This window comes from Microtus ochrogaster, chromosome 15 (assembly GCF_000317375.1).
Source record: "Microtus ochrogaster isolate Prairie Vole_2 chromosome 15, MicOch1.0, whole genome shotgun sequence".
Taxonomy (NCBI): Eukaryota; Metazoa; Chordata; class Mammalia; order Rodentia; family Cricetidae; genus Microtus; species Microtus ochrogaster.
The window spans coordinates 41870384-41885602 of record NC_022017.1 but is presented as its reverse complement, the minus strand read 5'-3'; the positions used below and the strand labels follow the sequence as shown (position 1 = coordinate 41885602).

Sequence of the window (15219 nt, the reverse complement as noted above, 5' to 3'; positions counted from 1 at the left end):
ATAGAACATCCCCATTGTCTCAGTGTGTGGGTGTACCCCTCGCAGTCCTGAGTTCCTTGCTCGTGCTCCCTCTCCTTCTGCTCCTGATTTGGACCTTGGGATTTCATTCCGGTTGAGCTGAGATTTTATTACTGGAATCTCTTACATGGCTACAGTTAGAGGGCAACTGGGATGAGAAGCCTCCCAGAGGCTCTGCTGAGCAGATGTTCAGGATGTTGTTTTTATGCACATGTGAGTTCCCTTGGTGCCCTTTGGCCTTTCCTTCTTTTCCTTTCCCCACCTCAAGACAGGGTTTCTCTGTGCAGCCTTGGTTGTCCTGGAACAGTTTTGTAGATCAGGCTGGCCTCAAACTCATAGAGATCCACCTGCCTCTGCCTTCTGAGTGCTGGCTACCACCACCTTTGTATCTCATCCTCTCAAGTTCTAGGCTTTGTAGAGCATATTTATGCTTCTAATGCATCAGCTTTGTTCTAAGCCATCAGGAAGAAGAAACTTCTAAACCCTCGAGGATTATGATTGGGATTGATGCAAGTATATTAGCGCAATATTCTATTGGCCAAAGCTGTCACAAGTTCTTTCAGATCTAAAGAGATAAAGAAATATGTTTTCCCTCTTGACAAGGGACTGTCAAGGTCAAGTTGCAGAGCACTTGGGATGGGTTGGAAAATATTTTTGCTGTCATCTTGAGGTAAGTTTTCTTTCCATGGGAAGAAGATGCAATATATAATGAAAATATATAATAACAATTACAGACACAGTGCTAAGTACATTATAAATAGCACATATACATTATCATATAAATGCATATGGTACCTCTCCATTTACATTTATTACATCTATTCTCCAGAGACTCACAGACTTTTTCAATTCCTTTTTTTTTTTTGGTTTTATTTGTTTTGTTTTTTTGAGAAGGGGTTTCTCTGTAGCTTTGGAGCCTGTCCTGGAAACTAGCTCTCGTAGACCAGGCTGGCCTCGAACTCATTGAGATCCACCTGCCTCTGCCTCCCGAGTGCCACCACCGCCTGGCTGACCTTTTTAATTCTTATATACTTCTTGGCCCATCCTATTGTAAAACTTTCTTATGCTTATCTAATTGCTTTCTGGGGTCCCTTCAACCTACTGTCCTTCTACCTGTGAAGAGACATCTCTATGTAACAACCCCAGTCACAGCAGTCTGCCTGGATTAATTCATTGAGCATCCATAACATGTTTACAAGGTAGGCACACTTATTTTTTATTGTTCTTAATATAATTACTGGGGGATAGTGACTCAGTGGGTAAGAGAGCATTCTGTGAAAACTTGAGGGGATGACTTCAGATGCTCAATACCCATGTAAAAAATTCAGGCATGACTTTGTGCACCTGTTGACCTAGTAGTGGAGGTGGGATACACTCTTAATTTCTTTTTATCCTTTGGATCTCAGCTAAAGAGGCTCTTTCTTGGAGAAGCCTTTCTTGACCTTTTTGGGCTGAGTTGAGTCTTTTTAAAGAGTCCCCGTCTGACATTTTCTTCCATCATATAACACTTGCCAGCATTGTATCTATCAAGGCACACCCAACATGATCATTTTAAAATGTAATATTAGTTGTTCTAGAATATAATTGCCATGAAAGCATAAATTTAGCCCATTTCTGTCTTAATCCCAAAACTCAATGCCTGCCTGCCAGCCTGACAAATAACTTTTAAGACGTTAATAATCTGCTCACAGAATTCAAATCAGTTGCTTTACTTATGATTAAAGCTCAAGTTCTGGGAGCCAGAAGAGCAACAGCAGAAAATGAAGGTCTGTCATAGCAGAGCGACTCCGGTCTACATATACCACACTTCATCCCACTAACCCGGTGAGGTTTAGCTACCACTCCTATTTGCAATAGAGGAAGCCAAGGTCTTAGAGTTAGCAAGAGAGTGAGCAAAAATGAATGAACAGTCTCTGGCTACAATGGTCTCTTTTGCCTTCCCTTCCCCTTTCCTTCCATTCCCTTCCCTTTTCCTCCTCTATCCCATTTTAAATTGCCCTATGTAGCAGGGTTTATTCATCTTTATGAAGGTCATCCCTTGTATTCATAATCCATCCATCCTTCTTCTGGGAATAGTCATTTGGGCCACACCCTTGACTCTGTGCCTTGAATATTTAATGAATATTACAGAGTTCTTTACCTGTGTCATGTCAGAGCATGTGATGGCCAGAGCTGTTGTGAATAATCCTATGCAACATATAACTACATTACATACACACACACACACACACACACACACACACACACACACACGAGGAGGAAGAATCTACAGTATCATGTGTATATGCTTTATTTGATAAATGCTCCCAAAAACTTTTAAAAAGTGAGTGCTCAAATTTATATCCTCCTCTGACTAGTGTATGAGAATTTTAGGTGTTCTATACCTAGTATTGTCATTTTTGTTCATATTAGTCATCCCAGTGGGTGTGTGGAAAGCATCTAATTATAGTTATTTGACTTTTAATTAGCACTTGAAGGTTTCACTGTGGCATTTTTATACACAGTTTGTCTTTGCTGGTTCTCCCTTCTCACTTTCTCCTCCCCTCCTACTCTTTCCCCCCTACAAGCCCCTTTCCACATTCATCCCATGTATTCATCTCCCCCCTTTCCTTAAGACTCTCATGGTTCTCTTTCTAGTTTTCTGACCTGTACTTATACTCACACCTAAGTACACACACAAATAAAAATTAAAAACAGGGATCCAGTTGTATGGGAGAACTGATCATTATAGTCTCAGGATATATGTCCTTAGCAGGCAGCTAGATAAAGCACAGGTTCATGCCATCTGATCCAATTTTCATAGTGTGAGTTATGCACTGCAGTTTTCCTGGATCACCCTTCACTTATAGTTGTTGCCTTTGTGTAATTATTAGAAAAGCCCCTTTTACTTGCAACAACACTACCGGTTTGGAGAGCACATTTTATTTTTATTGGTTTTAAATTTGTTTTTTGCAATTAAGATACAGTGACACCATTTTCTTCTTCCATTTCTTTCCTCCAACCCCTCTCATGTCCCCCTCTTACCTTACTCCATCTCGAATTCACGGACTCTTTTTTTCTTTAATGGTTATCGCTATATAAATATGTCCTGCTAAATCTGCGTAGCGTTACGTGTGTGTACGTGAGTTTAAGGCTGACCAGTTGGTTTTGGACAGTGAATTAGGGCGCTTATGCCTTAAGAAGATGACTTCTCCTGCTCTCAGCATTCTTTAGTGGCCTGCAGTTATTTCTGAGGGCCTTGGGAGAGCTCCTCCTTCCATGTAAGCAAGTCTGCTGACGGTGTCACCGTTAGGTCTTCTTTAGGGAGCCATATTGTTGGGGTATTATGGGCAGAGCTTCCCCATCATATCTAGGAGACACAATCCCACAGTAGACTTCCTGGCCCTCTAGGTCTTACAAACTCTCCATACCCTCTTCTGTGACGTTCTCTGAGCCTTAGATACAGGAGTCAGGTTGTAGATTGGGGCTGAGTACCAGGTTTGGCCAGTTGTGTTTTTCTTTTCTTTTTTTTTTTTATTGTTTGCGTAAGTTTATTTCATCAAACAAGTTTGAAATTCTGGTTTGCCTGGTGCAAAGGTGCCAAGTGAGGCTCTGTGCTGAGTCGAGAGTGAAGAAGGTGGAGTGCTGACTCTGAGTTGCTGAAGCTTGGGGTTTCAGAAATGTTTCTGCTGTGCAGTGTCCCTCTGGGTCACGAAAAGAAGAGATGGGGAGGAAGCTCAGTGTATACCTGATAGTCTCATGAGCTTTTCAGAAGTCTGCCTTGTCAGTGCTGGCCCTGCTCTTGGCCTGTTCTGTGACTTTGATTAGTCTTCTGATTTTGGGCTTGGTTCCTCCATCTGCAAAATTAGAAATTTGGTTGAAATGTATTCTGAGATTCTGAAGAGCAAACCAGTATTCCTTTCTATTTTAGAGGAGCTTTTGAAGACACAGAGTCATTTTTGGCCCTGGTGCCCCATACTAAGTCATAGTAACTACTTTTTTTTTGTTGCTGTGGTAAAGCGCCATGACTAAGGTACTTAGTAAAAGGAAGAATTTCTTCGGTTCCAGAGGAGGAATACATAATGGCAGGGAGGGAGGCATGTCAGAGAAGTCTGGAACAGGAAGCTGAGAGGTCACAGTCCTGTGGTTGATGCTAGGAACTCTCAGGGTCTGCCCTTAGTGATTACTTCCTTCAGCAGGGCTGTATCTACCCAAACCTTCACAAACGTTGTCACCAACTGGGAACCAAGTGTTCAAATGCCTGAAGCTATGGAGGACATCCCTGAGCAAACCACCACACTGGTCCTGGAGAAATCCACAGACTTCCCAGCAGCAGAGTCCTGCACTAAAGTGCCTCTTTTCGTTTGTTCTGCACTAATTCTGTAAAACTATTGTTCCTAGAGACTTTCTTATCAAGAGATAGAAGAGGTCAATTACTTGTTGACTCTCTTGGGTTCTCATAAGTTGTGTTTTACTTTAATGGTCTCATTTGTGGCAAAGAGAAACTTCTTTTCTTTCCTTGTTTTTTTTTTTGAGTCGAGTTCCCTTTGTCTAGCTCTGGCTATCCTGGAGCTTGCTACAGAGACTAGGAGGATAGCCTTAGACTCACAAAAATCTACCTCCCTCTGCCTCCCAAGTGCTAGGGTTAAAGGTGTGCCCTACCACACCTAGAAAGAGAAACTTCTTGGGTGAGGGGTGAGAGCTACATTTACCTGCAACTCTAAGGAAAAGTATTTAGATACAGTTAGGAATTATGCTTAGTTTAGCAAAGTAGAAGGTAGAAAGTTTTCCTCTAAAATCTTTAACTTACTATCCCTGTGTATTTGACTAAGTTTCTAGTATCAGGCATGATTGCTCTCCTTTTGAGCAGGCCTGAATTACACCACTGTTGTTATTGCCAAGATAGGGTGCCATGTCTGTACCTGTCAGGATATCTTGCCATATTGGTCATAGATATCACGGCTTGGTAGGACTATTGAGGCTTTTCTTCCTTGGCAGCTTATATAGTCAGTCATCAGGGAGGAAGCGTTTGTGTTCTATCCAGTTTGGGATGGAGGACACATTTTATAGCTACCTGAGTTAGCACACACTTTTAAAATGAAGTACCTATTTAAATATTTTTGTCATCTTTCTATTATGTGGTTTATTTTTCTCATCGATAGATAAAGACTACTACTCTATATATGTAATAAACACACACACATATGTAATCCTGGTATGAGTTGATGTGTTGGTACATGAACTGTAAACATATTTTACTCTGTACCTTGACTAAGAATTTGTAATTGTGGTTCTTGTTGTTTTTTTGTTTTGTTTACTACACAGATACCTCACTTTGTTTCCTGGTTTAAACACAGGCTGTGGTTAAAGCCCTGAGACTGAAATCCTGTTCATTTGCCCCCAAGGTTTGCGGCAGAATTAGAGTCTGATAGTATACAGTGCAGCTGTGCATCTTCGTCCTATGAGAAAGGGTTTGGGGAGAGCAACGTGCCTTCAAAACAGAAGCAAGCATGCAGGCTTGATCTTGGACTTCATTTGGTCTCTGCTGTTCATCAGGTAACAAAACTGTGTTTTAGTTTTCTTATCTCCAAAAGAGATAGAGACAGTTAGTTTTCAGATTACTTTGTGTGTGTGTATGTGTGTGTGTGTGTGTATGTGTCTGTGTGTGCTATATGTGGTATATGTGTGTGTAATTTGTGCATATGTTTATGTGAATTCCAGAGATCAACATTGGTGCATTCTTGTATTACTTTCTGTTCTGCCCGCCTCCTTTTTGAGACACAGTCAGGCCTGCAAAAATGAGTTTCTCTTCTATGTATGTCTTTTAATTTGGAAAAGATAATACATTTTTGTGTGCATGTGTGTGCAGATGCACAGATGTGGATGCATCTGCACGCACATGCAAACACTTTGGTGAGACCTCAGACAAACTCAGCTAAGGTTCCTCAGATACTATCCACCTTATTTTTTTGAGAAAGGGTCTCTCACTGGCTTAGAGATCACCAAATAGTTTAAACTGGCTGGCCAATGAGTCCAGAGGATTCATCTGTCCCCATGTTCCCAGCTATGGTATTAGAAGCATGCACCACCGTATTGGCTTTTTAGATGTGGCTCTAGGGATCAAAGTCATGTCCTTACTCTCACAAGCAAGCACTTTACTGACCATGCCATCTCTTTAGTCCCCCAAATGATGATTTCTTAAGATTTATGATAACTTTTACTTTTTCCTTAAAGCTTTTGCTTATTTATAAAAAATTTAAGTACAGTAGTCTCTGCTTCTACATCATTTAACAAATACTACAAAATTTACCATTCCCACCATGTCTTGTTGTGGGTGCTGTGTACCAATGGTAAAAGTTATGATCTTTATTTGAGAGCATGAAATTCATAGCTAGAATCATTATAATGCTGCTTAAGAATTATTACTTAACAGAAATATGTTATAGAATCTTTTAAAGATGACTTCCTATCTATCTATCTATCTATCTATCTATCTATCTATCTATCTATCTATCTATCTATCTATCTACCTACCTACCTTCCATCACAGTGTGGGACCTCAGTATACAGTTATTGAATTCTTTTGAATTAATTTCAAGCTCTTTTTTTTCTTTACACCCATCAATTGTTGTTGTTATTCATTAGAACACTCCTCTTGCTTATCTTCCACCATGCTGCTTTAAGCTGAATTTAAGGTTTGATTGCAACTGTGTGCACAAAACAAAATCAAATCCACATACCTTAGAGTTATATACCACCTTAGATAGTAAAAATTGTGTCCCATCTTAGATAGTAAAAATTGTCTAGGGTTGTGTGGGAAAAGACAAAGGTTTTCTTAGGTGTAGTGGAAAAAGTATTGGGATTGATTAGTGATGTCTATGAAGGACAGAGGCCAAGTTATGGGTAGCATGCATGCTATGCATCTGTGATCTCTTCTGTATATCTTAAGATGTGAACTTTACTCAAGAAGAAAGGAATATAGGAAACCTTGGATTTACGGTTAGTAGAGATGAGAACAGCTGTGAATGCGTCTCTTTCGCCTTGGTGCTTCTTGGGTGATGACTGGTGATACTCAGAGAGAACCTTGTTTCTTAATTTGTTTGACTTGCTATTATTCCAGATACTCAGTAAGCATCACAGTCATAGAATATGCAGATGACTCAGGTTGTATAATCTCTCTATGTGGATCATTTAGTAACCGAATTTCTATAATTTCCTGAGCCCTCTTAAGACACGAGGTAATATCCAAACCACTTTACCTTCCTAATCCATGCAGGAAGATTAGTTATAGGATTAGGACTTGGTGTTATTGTCTCCTGTACTGTAGAGAACAGATTTTGGGATGTCTTCATTTCAAGTTCTTGATGAGTATTTCTTGTGTGATTCTGATTATTAGCACATGATCCTATACCTCATTTTTCTCATCTTCAGATTGGGGAGGTTTAAACATATATTTAATATTCTGGGTTTAATTCAAGACTGATATTTTCTAGGATTATGTCTACAGAAGATCAGCTCTTTAGGCTGTCATCAGCTTGTGACTTCTTTTCTACAGAGGCTTGGATAACTCCTTGATGATAGGACCCTTGTCTCCTGTATCCTCATAATGCCAGGTGCAATAGGCAGCTTTTCTGTCATGTTGAATCCAAGTCAGAAAATCTTTTGCTGAAAAGATGCTAGTTGAATACTTATATATAATACGTGTCATTTGAGCATTAACGCCAGACAGTGAGTTGTGGGAAGCAGTTGAAGTATCTATTGAAAATGTCATTCCAAATCTGATACTCTGGACATGATTAGTGTGATTATGTTAGTGTTGTCAAATTGACAGAAGTTAGAACCACTGGGAAAATGGGCCACTGGGCATGTTTGTAGGGGATTATATTGATTACATTTATTGAGATGGGAGGAACTGTCCACTGCAGGTGGCACCATTTCCTAGGTGGGGGATCCAGGGTTGTACAGAAGTGGAATGAATTGAACTGAGCACTAGCAGGCGTTCGTTAATTGCTGTCTTAGAACATAATCTGACCAACTGCTTCCATCTCCTGCTGTCTCGACTTCTCTACCATGGTGACTTCTAAGTTGAACTGTGAGTTAAAATAAACTCTTCCCTATGTTGCTTTCTTTTGTCAGAGTGTTTTATTAAAGCAACAGCAAAGGCACTAAGATCATGAGTTATTGCTGTTTTTTTTTTTTTCAGGCAAGAATGAGTTCAGAGCTGTAAGAACCCAGAACTCCCGGTGTTCAGTCTGACACATACCCGGTGGAAACTATACATAGGTCTCAGTAGCTTACCAATAGGATTTCATGATCATTCCTTTCTCTTCGCACACACAATGCTGCCCTGAGACACTGTGGCCGGAGTTCTGACAGGGTCTTGTCTGTAATACTAGTGTAAATAGTGTCATATTAGGTTTACATTCCAGACCTGTGAATCTATTAACCAGAGTGGGGTTTGATTGGGTGAGATGGAATCTGAAAACTTGTATTTATGAAGCTCCTTCAGATAATTTTGATAGTTAGTAAGATTTAGATACACTCATTTGTAAAGGCATCTTGTTTGTCTTAGCATGGCAGCTAGGCTTTCTGTAATATTGCTTCCACCTGAATTCCCTAGCTCCTTCTCTAGTGCTCTTCCTATGTTTGTGCCCTGCAAGGGCCCTTTGCAAACGTGACAGGTTCTGTGTGGCACTTTCTTAACGCTCATGCTTTGGCATCTGCCTATAACTTCTGCACCAGTTGTCTCTTGAGTGAACTAGCACACTTCAAGGGCCAGCTGAATCTTCATCTCTGTCTCTGGGTTTCTTGGTAACCACCCATCTGCCTCCAGAATTAACTGATCCCCTCTTTGAATTCCCATAATACATGGAACATTTTGTCACTATTATAGCTACAGTGACATATTTTCTACTCATGGTATTGGCACAAACAGCCAAATAGTGGGATACGGTATTTTAAATAGAACAGAGAATTTGAAATTATTTTTATGCCTAATCTCTGAAGTTTTCAACCAAGCTAAAAATAATACTTATTATATCAAGAAATATAGAACTGAGTTTATAATATAAAAAGCTCTCCAAACCTTCCTAGGGCAACAAAAACTTCCTGTTCCATCTCCTTAGACTAATTCAAATTTCTGGAAGCAATTATTAAGATAAAATAAACAATTTTTTATCACGTAATACAAAAGTCTATGGAATCAGAGGCCATTTCTCTTGTCTGACACAAGTTCTGTTTTACCTCATCAGAGATACATGTTTGCTTGCTTCTCCTGTGTTTGAGTGAAAACCACAATTTTGAAATGTGTATTTAAGCATGCACAAACCCATAGAATTTCTTTATACACATTATACCTTGCTTTTGTTACCAAATGGCTTATCTTGGAGATTTACTTTATATATAAACAAGGAGTTGTCTCATTATTTTGGGGTGTAGGGTGTTTCATTGCTTTTAACTGTGCTAGCATTTACTTAGTTGATGGAAATTTAGTGGGCTACTTATTTTGCTTTTGTAAGTAATTCCTCAATGTGTGTGTGTGTGTGTGTGTGTGTGTGTGTGCGTGCATAATTTTTAGTGTATAGAAATAGCTGAGGCTGACCTATTAAAATTGGAATTGTTGGTGTGCACATTTTTATATTTAATAGATATAGTCAACTGTTCTTCATAAAGCACACGTGAGTGATGCTCCCAATGCAAACATACTTGATGATTCCAAGTGCTACTGATTCCTTATGATTTGCCACTCTGTTATTTAAGAAGTAGTATCTCTTGACAGTTTTAATTTGCATATCTCATTATAACAAGACCGAATCTCCGTTCTTGCACTTACGGCTAATCATGCTTCCTGTGAAGTTCCTTTTCATGATATATTAAAAAAACAATCAAATTTGTCCATTTTCTTTTCTTTACGGTCTGTGGAATTGGTTACTGTAAAGTAAGTTTCAAAGATATTTCTCAAACTTCAAAATTTGTATTATCTGGTCAAAACTACTGATTTCATTTTAATTATTGCCTTCAAAATTGTGATTCGTCTAGGGAGATGGAATGGGGAGGCTCCTGCTGATCTGGGAAGGTGCTTTCGTTGTTATATCAGTATTTTCTCTGTTTACTAGAGTTTTATTCTGACTTGATATCTTCCTCAAGGGAACTAGCTTTAACTATTTTTCAAATCTATGATGTTATCTTCTGTACATCTCCCTTCAGTGTAACTATCTTTATTACCATGATGGTGATAGAACCTAGGACCGTATGCATCCTAAGCAAGAACTCCACCACTGAGCAACATCCCCAGACTCCTTTTGTAATGTTTCTGGTCCACTGTATGCTTTTAGTACAACCTTTTATTTATGGTCATTTTCTCTAGAATTCTCTTCTGAGTGCTAAGAGTTGATGATTCTTCTCTCTCCATCCTGTGAACCAGTGTTACTAAGGAAATGTCTCCTTTGCTGAGTTCAATTAAGCCAGCACTACTGATTGATGGTGTTTACAATTCTTATCTACCATCACACATTTCACAAATACATTTTCCTTGTGCTACCTTCCATTTGGTGATTTTTGTTTGTTCTTAAAGTAGCAAATGTGATGTTTTGTTGACTTTATTTGTTATTCATTTGTTCTTTTTTTTTTCTTTTTTTTTTTTTTTTGGTTTTTCGAGACAGGGTTTCTCTGTGGTTTTGGAGCCTGTCCTGGAACTAGCTCTGTAGACCAGGCTGGTCTCGAACTCACAGAGATCCGCCTGCCTCTGCCTCCCGAGTGCTGGGATTAAAGGCGTGTGCCACCACCGCCCGGCCTTCATTTGTTATTTTGAGTCAGGGTCTCACTGTAGAGCTCTGGCTGGTCTGGAACTCACTCTGTAGACCTAGATGGCCTTGAACTCACAGTGAACTGCCTCAGCTGAGGTTAAAGGCATGTACTACCATTGCCCAATGTTCCTTGATAGCTTTTAAATGAAGTTTTCCATAGAGTGGTGTTGTATTCATAGGAACGAAATATGAAAGCAGTTCCTAACAGGAGTGGTGATATCCCTGGCTCACTGCAAGTTTCTGTGATACTTTGTCCCATGCACACTCAGTGCGTTTTGGACTCTCTCAGAGTGTGTCAAGTAGTGTGGCTGCTTCTAACTTGGTGCCCCCCACCCAACAACATGATTGCCTTTTCCTTAGGATGTCACAGAAGGTCCAGAGATGGTCTCTTCACTAATCCTAGGTCTATCCCAATAGTTACAGGGGTCGGGTGGGGGACAGCTACGTCCACCTCCAGGGTAGGAAATCCGCCATCAAAGTTGCACTCTACCATCTCTAGATCTAAAACCATAGCAGTCCTTGATATTTTCCTGGAGTCTGACTTTAAGCTCTAGGCGGTTCTTCTTTACCCAGGACACCTAATTGTTATTCTGCCCATTTTAGAGAAGCAAAAATGGAAGCTCAACAAAATTAAACTGAGTCATCAAGGGCACTTGATTAGCCAGGACTGAAGCTGAGATTTAAAGGTGAGTTCATAGCTCCCCCACAGGGTTCTTAACCCCATGCCACGTAGCTTTCTGGTTATTTTTTACACTGGGCATTGCGGTTTGTTCTCTGATATTGGTGTCAATTTTTCCTATCCAAGAGATGATACATCTTCAGAGCAATAAAAGATGATTTCTATTTCTAGACCCCGGAGCACCATATCCTCCATCAGTACAGCCTAGGTATCTGCCATGGGGTGGAACGGGAGAGGGTGTGAAAGTCATCCAGTCGCCTTGTCTAAGACACAAGCAAAGAATTGCGGGGAAAGTGACTCCTACTGAGTTCTTTCTGCGCTTTGTTTCTGTTTGCAAACATCCTGAAATCTCTGCTATGGCTTTGCACCTCTTTTCTGCTTGCCAGGCCTGGGGAGTTATCACTTAGAGATCTTACATTTAGGTTTTGTTGGGCCAGATCATCAACAGACCCTACTGACTTCTGAAATTCTGCCTGTGCCTCTGTAGCACTATGTGGTTGCCACACCAGTTAGAATTGGTCTAACTGCTTCAGAATGCACTAATGAATGCTACTACATGGACAGGCTGCTCCTTGGTGTGTGAGCAAGGGAGAATTCAGACCTTTTCCCAGAGAAGAAGGGATAGCAGAGGGAAAGAGAAAATTCTTTGCTTAAAATATTAAAACAACACACAAGCACCTAGATTTATATTTGTGGTTTTTCCATCCTTAGTCCTAGCCCTGTAAAAAGACCTACTGCTAAACAGAAGCAACTCCCTAAGCCATCCAGGATTGGAGAGGGGAGTTCATGTTTATCTGGAGAACCATCCTGATTTCCTTGATATGGGCCCATTCTCAAGGAAACAAACAAACCAAATCAAAACTTGAAGCCCAAATAAAACACTAGCAGTTTGAAACATTTATAGAGGTTTAAAAAAAATACCCTTGGCCTCTTCAGCATCATTTACCTTTGACATAATTTTTTTTACTTCATATTCCATTCCAGGCCCCGTTCGTACATAGATCAGTTTAAAGAAGGCAGAGACAAGATGGCATTCTTTAAAATCATCTTTATTTACTTTATATCACAAACTCTTATTTTCTTTCCTAAGAGGTACGTGTGTGCCACGGAGAAGGGCTGGGAGACTAAGCAGTGGCAAAGGGGCAAGAATCTGGAGGAGGAACCGAAGGAAGTAGCTGAACGGCAGCACCGGGCTCCACGGACACCTGAGGCTTGTCCTGTGGACACACCTTGGCTTTAACTTGACAGTGCCTGGAACTTCTCATTGACAGCCTGCAGGGCCAATAGCTGTTTCTTGAGGTTCTCTATTTCCTTCTGTAACTCTGGACAACGGGGACAGCCCTGTGTTCCGGGTAGCTGCTGCATCTCTGGATCTGGGGGTAAGGGAGCCACAGGTGGTTCCTGGTCACCAGAGGATGCAGATTTTCTAGACAGGATGCCTTTCTGGCTCGGGGCTAAGGGCTGAGAGTTTGCTGGGTCCTGGAGGCTTCTGGCGTTTATATCCCCACCGCTGAATTCTTCGTGCGTGCTCTGGGTAGACGGCTCTGCCCTTTGTGTTGGAAACGGAACCTGTGAGCAGGAATCTTTGGTCGAGTCAGTGTCTTCTTTGGCTACTGAATGTAAGTCCCTTGTCCGTTTTGCCCCAGGTCTCTTCCCAGTGTAGAAGTTCTTGCACTGTTTGGGTCTCAAAGGCAGCAGTGAGCATTTATTGGACCTCCCAGGCAGTCCAACACCAGAGATTGGGGGGAAGGTGGCTGGTTCTGCAGGTGCTGACTTTAATCTCTGACCCCACTGGTGGAAGGCTCTCCCCAGGGAAACAGCTGAGGCATCCCAGAGGGGTTTTTTCTTCTGGGTCATCTTCTTTCTAGGACTGGCCTTGGGCAGGCCACTTGCCCCAGGAGCCTCTGGGTAGCTAGGCTTGGCTCCTCCCTTACCCCATAAGATTCCTTGCTTTTTCTTAGAGGAAAAAGTTTCCAGTTCTTTCGAGGCCTGCCTTTCCATGCCAGAAGTGAGTCCCCTGGGAGTAGGGGTCAGCAGCGAGGAGGGCATCCGGATGAAACTCTCCCTGGCCTGGACATTTGAGTGTCTGGCTAGATCTCCAGTCTCTGTTGGGCCACCGGTCTTGGCCTGGCTCCCATCTTTGAGGCAAATGGTCACCCTCATCATCTGTACCTCATTTAATTCGTCTGACAACGCAGGTTCGGAAATGGGGAGGTGGGTATCCTCACTGACCACTATCCTGCTAGTGGTACTCTTTCTCGGGGTCACCCAAGCCCTGCTCTGCTCCAGTCCCTTAGGGAAGAGAGGCTTTGCCTCCTCTGAACCTGCGGCCTGCAGACCTCTCCTGCTGGAGCCTGTCTCGTTCTCAGCACAAAAGCCCTCTGGGGATGGGTTTTCTTTGACTTCTGGTACCTCTAGGTGGGTCACCTGCTGCCCACTGGCCACAGTCTCTGCCTTGGGTTGGGATAGGAAGTTCAAATCAACCACTTTCTCCTCGACTGGGGGCTCTAGGCTCTCTTCCTCCAGCACTGGTACCGGGGAATCCTGCCAGCACCCTTCGGCCCAAAGGACCACCGATGTGGGCTCCGGCACTTCCAGCTGGGACACCACAGGGAACTCGCTGCCTTTGGGGCCAGGGACGCTGCCTTCACCCTCGCTGCTCTCAGCAGGCCTTGGTTCAAGGCTGGAGCTCTTGGTTTGGTCTTCACTATCCACATAAATACCATCTTCTGGAACAGACACCTCCTCAGGAGGGTTCATATTGCCAGTCCCGGAAGTGGAAGTAAAGTTCCAGGAAGACCGTTGCTCGGCTCACTTAAGCACTTAGGACCCAAGCTCAATCTTAATACGAAGGAAGACCTCCACAGGGGCCGCACTTGCTGACCTAGCACCCAGCATTTTCTGTGATGACTCATTTTCTCCTAAAAATTTTAATTGCATCGTAAAAAATATCTACTGAACTTTAATAAATTAATTTTATCACGTTTATTATGTTTGTATGCCAAGGCTTTAAGGCCTATTTTTTTTTCTTACAATTAATGCCACAGTAAGTTCACTCATGGTATGTGTATATGTTAGCTAAAATATTTATTTCAGTGGGATTGTGTAGAGTAGGATTAATGTACAGAGGAAAAAGAGTTTCAAATATTTAACCAAAAAACCTTTTTTGACATTGGATCATATGTCGTTCATGTTGCCCTCAAGTTTGCTCTATACCGTGACTATGATCTTGAATTCCAGATTGTTTTGCCTCCATATCTCCAGTGCTACTAGGATTATAGGCTGTGTTTCTGTGTCACGTTTATGTGGTGCTTCGTGCAGGATAGGCATGCATGCTACCACTGAGCCACATCCCCTCCCCTAAGAAGACATCTTCAGCAGTTTTGATGCACATTTTCAAGAAGAGTTAGCTGTCCCTGTTTCTCTGGAGAGGAGTGGAGCCGTGCTATGGACTGCCCACATTATGGATAGCCCCTGTTTATAGGAGTGTTTGAGCAGAAGTCTGTTGGTCAGTTGCTGTCCTCTTGCTGTCAAATTGGCATAATCACTTGCTATTTTTACTCGATTATTGTTTACACCCTTTCTCTTAAGTTTTTCCTTTACATACTTGGTAAAGCCCAAACCAAGTAACAGTCATCTTCTTGAATCCTTTTCCAGTTCATTTAGAATGGGTTTAAAGCCCTTCTTATGGCTCACAGGCTATTCCCAAGCTAGCTGGCCTTTTCCTACCTCACAGTC

At 41.7% G+C, this 15219-nt stretch overlaps 1 protein-coding gene across 1 annotated transcript; it reads right to left on the bottom strand.

The window, feature by feature from the left end:
- Nucleotides 1-12644: 12644 nt before the first annotated feature.
- Nucleotides 12645-14241, bottom strand: LOC101996311 (uncharacterized protein CXorf49 homolog). Its single transcript, XM_005354616.2, has one exon. It carries the CDS (start codon nt 14239-14241, stop codon nt 12718-12720), a length of 1524 nt encoding a protein of 507 aa, XP_005354673.1. The 3' UTR covers nt 12645-12717.
- Between the last annotated feature and the right edge of the window lie 978 nt (nt 14242-15219).